Source organism: Limulus polyphemus, unplaced genomic scaffold (assembly GCF_000517525.1).
Source record: "Limulus polyphemus unplaced genomic scaffold, Limulus_polyphemus-2.1.2 Scaffold2833, whole genome shotgun sequence".
NCBI classification, from domain to species: Eukaryota; Metazoa; Arthropoda; class Merostomata; order Xiphosura; family Limulidae; genus Limulus; species Limulus polyphemus.
In genome coordinates, this window is record NW_013668443.1 from 12,845 (window position 1) to 25,841 (window position 12,997).

A 12,997-nucleotide genomic window follows, 5' to 3' on the forward strand; every position below is an offset into this window, starting at 1 on the left:
GTTGACTGTTTAACATCCTCATTTAAGATCCTCATTTATATCACAGTTCAAGGTGCTAGCTTCTTTGATTTAGCATACTGAACAACATTACTAAGGATAAAACAGTGGCTCCCTCTTATAATACAAATTTGTTTGAAGTTACATAATCTAATATTCAATAAAATCTATTTTTTAAGTTAACTGTTACCAATATTATTTATTCTACTTAAATTATAACTTTATGAAGATAATAATAGTATTAAGAATCTCTTAAATAATTCACAAAGTACTTCATAGTTTATTGTAAATTTATTGATACATTCTTTTAGAATTCAAAATATATAACCTTTTATTGTTTACTCTAGAATCAAAACCCTTTCAAGGAAAAACAGTTTAGAGAATTTAAAAGAAATTTTTACAGTCAAATGAAGTTTGTCACTAATGTTTTATATGAAGTAATATATTCTGTTTTAGGTCCAGCAGGTATTGACAGCTATATAAATTGGAAAGGTAAATGAAGATTGACTTCCTACATGTACAGTTCACAAGAGTTTATTACAAGTCTAAAATCACTTGGGTATTTAATGTTGTACATATACATTAACCCAATCACTACCGGGTATTAACTTTCTGAGTAGCCACTGCAAGTCTTGCTATATTTCGTTTCATCAATAAAACTAGTGAATACTGTTTGAAACTTCATAAGAACTTTCATAAATGCACTTAGTTAAGAAACAAAGCCTTTCACTTTTGATATATTTAGTTTTTTGCATTATCATCTTTAATATCTTGGAACATTACTATAAGAGATGATTACGATATTTATATTTGTTCCAGATTTGAACTTCTTACTTTTTTATGTTTTAGTACATTATTTTAAAAGCTTTTTATCATCCAAAAAAATGAAAATCTTGTCTATTTTTAATTTTTTTAATAATCACACAAGGTTATTATTCTAAATACTGAATCATATTTTTATTATAACTAAATATAAAATTATGCTAAATTAATGAACTTAAAACTGCTAATTTAAATGCAAAAGAATATAAAAATCACAAACTCTTTCAGTTCTAAGTGCTAAGCCTAATTCATGTTAAGACCGTGCACTAGGCACTTGATAGATCTTAACCCTAACATTTGTGGATCAACTTCTTTCCTAAAAATATATATATTTTAAGTTAAATTTTTTAATATAATGATTAATATAAATAGATATACGATATAGAATGTTTTAAGCTACTATAGAAAATAATAAAAGTCACATACATCCCATGCAATTTTTTCCAGAAGCAAATTTTCTAAGGCTTATAAAAAAGTACTATTGACCACTACTAAATACAACCTCTACATAAAATGGCAGTTACTATAATAAGCACTCACTTTCATATTGTAAAATCCAGATAACAACGTTTTGTCACGTGCTTTGCTTATCATCCTATGATTTGTCAAACATGAAATACAGCGATTGGAATAACATGGTACTAAAATTGACACATCAACTAGGATTGGCTAAAAGTTTCACAAATGTGGTTTAACAGACTAGAAAAAGGTTTAGATACCAGCACTAAAGTGCAAGGAAAATATTTTATAAAAATGTTGAAAAAATTCTACCTTCGAGGGCAGTTATTTACAGTTTCAAACGTATTTTGGAATTTTTTTAAATTAAATTTTTATTCAAACTTCATTACAAATAATAGAATGTTATGTTACTATAAAATCTAAAACCCAATAAAAGAAATATTCTCTATTTTTTTTTCAATTCACAAATGCAATTTTGCCCTTATAAGACAAAATGACCCCAGTAGGTAAGGGGTTAAATATTTCAGCATGACCTGATTTCTTTGGACTCTAAACTCCATTTTTGCTCAGTTATTTAGTGCTAATATTATTATCCTACCTGGACTGTCAGCCCAACAGATGGGTGATACAGATTGATTCATTTTTATTTTTACTGTCTTTTGATTACTTGCACCATATTGTTATTCATTAGATACTTGTAATGATTTATCAAAGTTATTAATTTTGAGAAACATATTGCACCATTATATCTTACAAGAGTACTCTAGCCTTTTATCCTGACATATGACTATTGTGTTAAATATTGATACCAAATTGACAGACTGTATACAGTTCTATTACAAAAGCTATTATTTTAGATCAACAAGATACTGATAATGTGTTTTCCCTTTGTTATGAATTTGTAGATTTAAAAAGGTGATGTAAAGTCTAATTCTTCTTCAACAGTGAACTTTATATATTATTATGATGTCTCACACTCAAAAACAAACTAAAAACTTAAAGACAATGCTCAACAAAGTTAGGATCATGACCTAATAACAGTTTGGTGATGGAAATATTAAAAAAGAATGAAGCACTTAAACACTTTGTTGAATTACTCAATAGAAATGAATAATCACTTGAATAATAATTAAAATTTTTCTAAATAAAAATTTAATTGTATATTCAGTTACATGCATTTTGTTTCGTAATGCAAAATTTTACAGTACAAAAAAGAATGTATCATTGTGTGAATAATAGCTTTAAAAACACTAATATATTTGGAATTTGTTTAAGCTTTAGGTATAATTGCATCCATTTCAAGTGGTTTCTTCTACACACTATACATGATAAACATGTGATTATTTTGTAAATTCCTTCAAATAAATCATGTTCCTAACCTCAAATTCAGCTAAAGGCTGGAAACTTTCAACTCCTAACTCCAACATATCCAAAACATGATAGTCATACATCCTTCCAATAATGAGATTATGTGGCCTCTTCTTGTTGTGTGACCCAAACATGAATAATGATGCATCATTTTTCTTAGAGAAAAACTCCTGAAAAAGAAGAAAACAACTTATAATACTGAAAAAAAGAACACAAGAAAACTTGTAAATTTTGTGATGTGATTAAATATCTTGTATTCTAATATATTAACTTTCATAGTGCTAATTACCATACACAATATATATTCAGCTTAAACATTAAGGTTATTTATTTAGAAAGCACAGTAATAAGTAGTTTGTAAACACACTGGCTGTTACAAATGTGATACAAAACTGAATTATTGAATTTATTTCAAGTTTGGTCTGTAATCACTGTTGATTAAATTAAAATACATTTAGATTGTATTTGCTAAGAGTTAAAGCCAAGAGACTTCCTCAGTAGCACCCTGTACAAAAATGCACTTTGTTTATACTATAAACAAACTTTTTCACAATGACAGATGTCTACCATTTATAAAAATCTTAAAAAGATAGAATCTAGTGAAAAGACCAGCTAGAATGGTTGAAAAAATTCACTACATAGAATGTGATGGAAAAAATCAAATAAAAATCCCCAACACTTACTTATACATAGAAAATATTTTTCTATGATTCACACACACACACACAAAAAATATTGAGCAGCAAAAACCATCTTCAAATGTTACGGATACTACTTCTGCACCAACTCACTATATACAGTTTTCTGATTAATTAGCATAAAGAATGGTATCCAGATAATATATATGTCTGTAAATAAAATAAGAGTTAAATCAAATGTAAGATAAGTGTTTATAAAATAAAATGCTCTCATTTCATGCATATTACAAATGAAAAAAAAAAAAAAATACCCTAATGCTATATTTATGTCATTTAGCATAAGACTGCAGTTAAAATAAAACTGAAGATGACAAATTTATTACAATAAAATAAAAACTTATTTTCCTGTTGCAATGTTTATAGTGAACTTAAAAAAAAAAAGAGTAAATATTTTTCACATTTCTCACAATCTTGTACCAAATAAGTAAATCTATAAAATCTCTCTCCCAAGTTTCAACTTGAGTAGATATGTATACCAAATATTTTATACTTATGACATGGTACAGCAAGATAATAAACTCTATTACCTATGAAACTGGATTACATTGATAAGTGTCACACACTACAATCAAAATTATGATTAAATCTATTAATGTTGAAAAAATTATTATTTTCAATTATTCCAACTATCCAAGTAATTGAAATATTGCAATTGTGATTCCTCATTATTATTTTATATTAATTCAAGGTTGTTAAGCTTAGTTGATTAGTTTCATGACACAAAAATAATCAAATATTCAAAATTAGTTTTTGATTATTAATATTCTCAATTATTAAAACATCCAAGTCTCCTATGAGAATTACTGATTATTTGAATGTAATTAATTAATGAATCTGACTAATAATCTTGCCAGGGCTTGCACTTAACTTTTGTTTTTGGTAGCCAGCCAGACAACCTAGACACGTCTTTTGGGTGGCCAATGTATTTTTTCCTTATCTTGTAATGAAGCAACCCATAAATGAATGAATCATACTGTAACCTATAGACCTTTCTTACTTGTAATACCAACAAAGATTCATTGAGAGATAAACTGTCAAAAAAAATAAATTTAAAAAGGAAAATAAAATCCTGCTAGAAAAGTGAGAAATAAATCACACTGTAAAATGGTGTTGACGCCTAGTATGTTGCATACAATGGTGTAAAACGAGTTTGTTTGCTCAATTCCATCAGATAAATAGGATAAAACTCATCACTGGTGGATGATGATTGCAGATAATTAATCCAAGACCATGAGTGCACATTGTTCTTTTTTTTTCAGTCTTTACTGAAGTATTCACTCTTTGAACTTAAAAAAACTGTCACATCTCACACCTGGCGAGTTCAGAACTTCCATTCTGGAAACTTGTATTTTGTCTTAAAAAAAGAAAAAGCAGAAACAACACATAATTCTGAAATTCTTGCCATGTGGTTATAGTAAAACAGAAGTTTAGGGATACAATCAATGGAAGACAAAGTGTAACACTCCAAGTTAGCCTAGGTCACTCGGTGCTGGATAAGGTATAAAATATTGTTTTACAATAGATAAAGCTACATAGAATGATGTACTACAAAACTGTAGTACTCATTTAATTTGCAAAAGAAATCATTATATTTTCTTTTCTAATTTAGGACTCCATCTGGTTGAATGATCATGATCCAGCTGACACAAATGAGTAGTGGTTAATATGGTGTGATTTTAATGTTTTTCTTCATAATTTATCATATTTCTAGTCTTTACCTTCCAGGCTGTGCCCCACCACAAATATCCTTGGTTCCATATGTCTTTTTTTGTACCACTAAAATATAAATTTGAAATCTTGCTTTATCTACCCCAACCACCTAATTTAAGGGCTGGTGGTACTTACATGTGTGCTTGTACCTAAATTCCAGAATACTTTTCCCTGGAGAAACTACAGATTTTTTTTAATATACCCCATTTGCAGGCTTTTTCAAGTTATTTTACCCCCATTTCTAAGAAAGTTAAAAACTTTAGTCCCTTATTAAGGGATTGTGACAATTTCAAGATCTGTTTTTTGTTCAATTTCTTGGGAACAGGACTTCAAATATCCTTATTAGCAACATTGCTTGCAAAATATATATCTTTTCCCCAAGAAAATTAGAAAGCACATGTGGCCCTTCAGAGCCTGAAGTGGGGGCCAGGATCCACTGTATATAGTGCAGCATGCACCTGAAGTTTTGTTAGTGTTTCTGCTGTACATTTTGGGACAACTTCAATGTGCTTGGCAACTTTCCAGTTACTGTATAGTACATTAAAGTTAGTCTCTGATGTTTGTGAGTATATACAATCACAGTGAATGCGATCTTGTGTTACAGATGTGATTGTAGTTAATCACGTGATACAGAATGAATGAGCCTTATTTATCAAATCAATACTTTGTTGAGTAGAGACTGCAACAAAGATAAATAATATATAATTGTAATAACATTTTTAATTTTCATACAGTTAAATATACAAAAGCATATAACATTGTGTCAATCTGTATTTGTGTTTTACCACAAAATATGTTTAAAAAAGACCATCACATTAAGCTACCACTTCCCTAATGTACTATACAGTAATTGGCAAGTTGCTGAAAGTTTTCACACTGGAGGAAGATGTTAGTTGCCAAGAAGCTTCAAGCTGTACCAAAATGCAAAAAGCCCATACTGGCAGATACACTGTGCCCGGTTACACAGAATTGAGTGTGAGCTCAGACTGGGTTTCAGTCTGCATGCACCAACGCATCCAACCGTCAGGATAGTGGTGAGAAATTGACTCAATATATGAGAATAACACTGTAAATTTTAGTGACCAAGTTTTTTCTAAACCAAAACATTTGATAATTATCTGGAGATAAAGATTTTGCATGTGAAATTTGACAATTTTCTGATGCATAAAAGTATTTTAATCTTAAAATCAAAATTAATCTGCATGTTGGACAATCAACATTGGAAAAAAAAAAAATGCATGAGCAAATCATTACTTAAAAAATCCCAAACCTTAATAAAAAATAAAATAAAACTTTGTGTACGAAAACCTTGTAATGTTTACTGAAAATCTGCAAAATATTGTGAAGATGCACATACTGTATTAAAAGTTATAGTATGAAAACAAGCACAAAATGGTTATGAGGTCTGTCTGTGGGACATACCCCATAGTAGAAAGTTTTATTTAAAAAATCTAACTTAAAAGGGAAACTAAAATAAGCACTGTTGAAGTTAAATATACACTTTGAAAACCAGTTAGCACAAAAATGTCATGTAGAAAAAAATTAAAAAGCTAAAAAATAAATATGGAAATTATCATGAATAAATAAGTGCAAAGGGATAAAAAATTCTTGCACCACGCATATGAAATATCTGAAGGACATGGACACAATAATCAGTAAAAATACCTTTCTTCATATTCAGGTTATACTTGCCATTAATCAAGAGGTCACAAGTATATTATTATATAAGCTCTGATGATACAGTAATATGACTATCATTTAGTATATGACAAGTATTATAGTCTGAAAAAGTACAAATCTCAAGCTACTGATATAAAACTAAATTTGTGTGGTTTGATTCTCAACAAGCTATAGTAGTTCATTTGTTGCTAAAGAAATGTTGATAAGATGAAGAACGAAAAATACTTATTTTTGAGATTAGGTAAATCTTGGATCAATAAAACTATCAAATTTCGTCTTTTTTAAGACTCATGATATAGAGGTACTCATACTTGAATAAATTATATGCATCAACAATCACAGTATTAACTTTTGGATCTTACTGCTAGTTTCAGTTATTTTATTGAAGCCTTTGTAAAACAAGTGAAGTGAAGAAAGCTCAGGTGAGAGAGCCAAAAGCTCACAATAAACAATAAAATTTAACAGGGAATATCCACATTTAGCTTCTAAATAAAGGCTATGATAAAAGGGCTGCTACTTACACCTGCTGGGTGTACAGTGTCGGGTCATGGCTGCCTCAAGAGAAATGGCCAATGAGGAAGTGGAAGAGTTGGGCACACCCGAAAGTACAGCAGAAGCAGAAACCAGGGTTGAGTTGGCCAACAGGTGCTATCAACAGAACCTGACAAGGGTTTGAACGAATCATAGGAAGTACTCTGGGTAATATACGAATCTGTGGGAAGGTGAGGTCCCATCCAGTCCTAACTAAATGCATCTATTGCCAATGACCAATGTACCGGAGACAAAAATGCCAGTAATTGAATGTTCCAGTGAGTGGCAAATGCATCAATCATCAGTGTCTCGAACCAAGAGCAAATCAAATGGAAAACTTTGTGATCCATTCTGTCGGGAGAATCCAGTTGGGTCAAGACAATTGATTTGCCACCAAATTCATCACCCCTGAAACATGGCAAGCTAGTAGGATGATATGATGGGAGTGGGCCCAATAAAGAAGATCCAAGGTTCGAAAACAAAGAGACCTGGACAGAGTGCCCTGTTGATGGGAAATGTAAGACACTACCATAGAATTGTGGAAGTGAAGCCTGTTGGTACTTCTTCTCAATAGGGCCAGACCTTGAGACATTGCCTTTTGAACAGCAAGAAGTTCTGAAACATTATGTAGGGAAGCCTCATTATCTATCCATAGGCCATGAAATTTCTGACCATTGAGATATGCACCTCATCCCTGAAGCAAGGCATCTTTGAATGAGGGGGTGTCAGTATTGTTCTGATCTAACAACCGCTCAGGTTGATCCTGAATAAGGAGACTGACGAGTCCAGTGAATCACTATTCATGATTTGTTAATTGCATAGAGACCACTGAAGGATCTCATGTGCAGCCATCTCAAAAGAATGAGGGATTTGAGTGATGCCCACATCCCCTAAAGGGAAAGAACCATCCACATAGTGGGAGAAGGAGAGGTGAGTAAGAGATGGACTGCCTGTTCCATAGCATGGAGGCAGATGGGAGATGGCTGAGCCCGATTGAGATACGTGTTGAAAAAAAGACACCCAGATGGACAATATATTGTGGTGGGGTGAGAATAGATTTCTCGGCTCTAATAATAAATGTTGCCTTGGTTGCTTCTGAAAGTAGAATTTGGGTGTGATGTTCTGCAAACTGACACGATAGTGACAGCAGTAACCATTCGTCCATGTAATAGTCTGTGCACAGGTCTAGGGAATAAAGGTAATGAAAAAAGGTTTGTACAATTCGTTAGAACACATATGGTGCTGATGCTAGTCCGAAGGGCAGAGCCCTGAACTGCAGCACCTGACCCTTATGCACAAAACACAAATGGGAAAGTGCAGATAGGCATTAGCCATATCGAACTTGGTCAACCACAGTCCTGGTGAAAAGTGCAAAGGCAGAATGAGGAATGACTCCATGAACCATTAGGACTTAGGAATTGACTTAGAAGATAAAGATTGATGACCAGACACCAATCTCCTGTCTTCTTGGGCACAACAAATAGAATGGAATAAAATCCTGGAAGAACTGGGACGACTCTCCACTGCCCCCAGACCAACAAAACTCTGATAGACCTAGAACGAAGTTCAGAAATCCAAGTGTCTGCAGAAGGCAGAACCACTACAGGTTGAGTGGATAATGGTGGTGAAGATGTGAAATGAATGACTAATCCTGATGCAAGGACCTGTAGTATCCATAGATCTATGGTAAAGGTTTTCCATACACCCAGACAAACGTCCTCCAACAATGCACCTTAACCCTATAAATCCCGACAACATACTAGCCAAGAGACTCGGGAAAGTGCAGGATCTGACAATAGACCCAAAGTAGATGCTAACAATGGTCCTAACTAGTCATCAAATTCATGAGAGGGTTCTGACAAAAGTTACAGGGATGATAAATATCTTAGCACTGTAGTTAGGGTCAGATAAATTCTAGAAAAGTGTGATCTATTCAGTTTGACCAAAGACTACATTCTGGAACTCAAATTTCCAGAAGCAGGTCTATTCTTTGAGAGTAAAGTCCACCTGGCAATGGTAGACTGTAGCATGTTGTTCTGATAAATGTGGCCAACAAGACATAGTTGTCCCTTCACGTAACTGAGCAGTAAACCTCCTTGCATGAACTGCAATATCAGGGGATGGAGGGCGAACTAAGTATTTGCCCTCAGATCTTGCTGCCATCAAGGAAAGCACACACTCAAAAGCAACTGGGGAAAAACCCAAAATATCACACACTTGATTTGCCAAATGAAGAAAAGGAGCAAGAGGTGGCTAATCCCAATTTGGCCTCCTGAGAAGCCAACAGAATAAAGGAAGGTACCGGAGAAAGTGAATCTAAATTTTCTCCAGAATGTCCAGGATCACCCACAAGTACAGCCTCGGAGCCCCCTGGAGAAACACCACCAAACTAAATATATATCTTCATCTCACTACAAATAAGGTTACAGACAGCTTCAACTGAGATGTTTCTGTTTCAGTTGGAATATTAGGTAATATCTCATATCTATAAAACTTTTTTATAAAATAAAAAAAAACCTATTTGAGATTGTAGATGAGCTTCAAGTAAAATATTTTTAATGTGTAAAACAAAAGGTTGTTTGAATTAACTTTATGATTTTACACAGTTGTCCATAGAAGAATTTATATTTCATAACCATAGCCTAACAAAAACATGGCATTACTCACATTGTATTCTTTCATTTTATGTTGAAAACATTCACTTTTACTCCTATTACACCTAAGAATCTTCACTGTGTTACACTGAACAAAGTGTAATGTATATTTAGTTTTATAGCACATGAATAAAATTATGAAATGTGAGTAATGCCAAGTTTCTTTATCTTACCATATTTATGATGTATCATCTTCTGTTTGAGCTGAATCAATTGCTTTGGGATGGGCAAAAAAAATGACCCACAGTATCTTAAGCATTTTTGGATAAATTAAACTTATTATGCTTTGGTAACTTTTGGTATTAAAGTAACAAATAAACTAACTTATCAATAATGTGGTGGTTTATTTTAGATTTTTGTTTTGACATTGCAAAGAAGAATTCATTCTTAATTTATCTTTAATTCATAAATAAATTTTGGGGCTTACCAATGATAATGGGTCTTCAAATGGTCTTGTTTCATTTTTCCTAAAACAAAATATTCAGGTTAAAACTAACACTAAATGTAATACACTTTCAAGCATAAGACTGCATTTACTCCAGACAAATATTATATTCACACAGCTACTTTTAATTACTAGCATAATATTATAAATACTATAACAGTATTTACACAAATGTACAAAATGATGTAATTTTCATTTTTAATTTTGAAAACACCATTTGGACAATAAAATTTAGTAGGTTCATATATGATAAATTATAACTTCATTGCATGTTAGAAGGTTTGGGTTGGAACATTGTATTGATTATCAGAATAATTATTTTAATATAGTGAAAAGTAATTTAATAGGTACTTCTACAATAAACTCCAGCTACATCTCTTATTTAACTCAATAACACAAACTTTTTATTCGTCTTTTAACTTCCTCTATAAGGCACATTTTGTCCCAAAACCACTTATGTGAAAAGCAGGGAAGGAATACAGAGGGCTATGTATCAGTGCCAGGTTAAGGTTTGAGGAGGCCCTATGTAAACTGGTTGTGTGCATCTTCTAATGAAATTTTATTGTAACAAATAGAAGTTTTACAAAAATATGTTAATAAATTTAGAAAATTTTATATGTGTACTATGGTTATGGTGTTTATCTTATTTTACATAATAACAATATTTCATACGACAATGCCTTCTATGCTTCCTAATACGACCAGAGATGTCACTTAATATTGATTTTTCTTTTATATCTGTTTTAGGATGTCTGCCTTTCTATCCAAGTAAGTGATGGACACTAATTGGCTGTAACAGACATCAAAAAGATTAATTATAACATATGAATGCCTAACATTTTCTGAAAAATCATATTAAAAAAATCTAACCCATAATTATGGAGGCCCCTAAATCAGAGGGGGGGACTATGCTGTAGTGTAGTTTGTGTATGCTTTTTTCTAGAACTGATAATCCACCTTGTTGATTGGAAAGAACATCCCACTTTTCTACCAATGCACTCAAAATTTAACTGGGATTTGTATGGAGAGAAAAACTTTTATTTTGGACTTATGCAAAAGATGTTTCTAAGGCTAAATATTTTTAATATCTTAGTCACAACCACAAGTAAGGAATATGTATAAGTCTTCAAAATCAAACCTGGGCCATGACTTTCATTTCTAAGGTCTCTGAATATGGAGAAAACAGAATTGGCAACTTGTAGTTTCAAGAGGACCCGAAAACTTGCAGAGAATGTGACAGCAATACTTTCCACAATCATGAAAACAGACCATGTAGATTATTCTGCATGTCAGGTTTATGCAAAGTTTGTAAGTGAAGAAGGAAACACAGTCAGTAAACAAGATTGTAGAACTTATTCTTCCCATTTTTTCTATATAGTTTATTAATGTATTGTTATCCAAATACAGGAGCACTAATAAGCTCCTACATTATATCAATAAAATCTACATAACCATACCAAATTCTGCCAACATTTTCAGGATGTGTGTGTAATTGCCCCAATCTGCTTCAGACCAAACCCAGAGCAAAATCCAATGCATAACCTGGTAACATTTGCTAGTAAGTCATTATTTTAAAACTCAAACTACTACAGAAGTATCTCCTATCAAAGAAGAATACAAAAAGAAAAAAGGACCTTCTCCAGATGGAAGATGAAAACCCCTAATATCATTTTATTTCTGTATTGGCAGAGGTGGGAGTAGCATATAGCAGAAATATTAAGGTGGTTTCATTTTATTTCTACTTCAGGAATTTTAAAAACTTTTTTTTGTGCTTTCCCACAACTGGTTGCAGGCAGTGAAGGGCAGTAGGAGTTGATATGTTGTAGGTGTAAGCACTCAACTCCATACCCTTAATTGATTTTCCATGATTGCTAGCTAGCTTAACATCAGCACTTGGATTTGGTCAGGTAGATGGGATATCCCCAAAACTTTTGGGAGCTAATACCACAGGTGATGATTGGGATTTACAATAGATTTTTCATAAAACTTCTTAATGCTTATTCTATATATATCTTAGTAATTCTAATAAAAAGTGGAATACTGACATTTTATAGAATACATTTTAATTTTATTAAAATAAGTGTATGGCTTTTAACATAGCTTGACAAAAATGGGGGATTCTCCCAAGTAATTTATCCAAATTCTTCACTGATAATTGCTGTCAAGTATATCGAAAACACTGCCAAAGATTTTTAGCACCAGTTGTTGTTTTTGACATTTCACTGCAGTTTACACCAAACAATTTCTCATCAAATCATTATTTTTCAACATTTCAGATTCTTCTTCCAACTTCTATTAATTACTTGACAGTTTATACATGTGCTTAAGATTATTATGATCTGCTTAACATATCTATGAAGAATATTTCCTAACACTCTTTGAATACAGGTTCAGTGATTTTGACCAACCTTGTAACCACCATGTAACCATGCATACTATATCTTTGTAAAATCAGCAAGCTTTTAGAAAACAGTACAAGTCTGTCATACACACAAATTCTGATTTTTTAACAAAATGTTTTTATTAAAGATTTGTCTATGAATTTGCGAAGCCTCTACTGAGTCAGTCTGAGTAAAAGATGATTTTCAATTTTTCATGCTAATGTAAGAATAAAAGTACTTTTCATCTAACAG

General features: G+C 32.0%; 1 protein-coding gene across 2 annotated transcripts in view; it reads right to left on the reverse strand.

The window, feature by feature from the left end:
• Nucleotides 1–12,997, reverse strand: part of LOC106468017 (ribosome production factor 2 homolog) — a 60,893-nt gene that overhangs the window by 4,096 nt on the left and 43,800 nt on the right. For both annotated transcript variants that reach the window (XM_013928412.2, XM_022396310.1), the window contains exons 4-5: nt 10,347–10,386; nt 2,658–2,816 (exon numbers count right to left, since the gene is read on the reverse strand). In XM_013928412.2, coding sequence (XP_013783866.1) covers nt 2,658–2,816; nt 10,347–10,386 — 199 coding nt within the window. The remainder of the gene's footprint in view (nt 1–2,657; nt 2,817–10,346; nt 10,387–12,997) is intronic.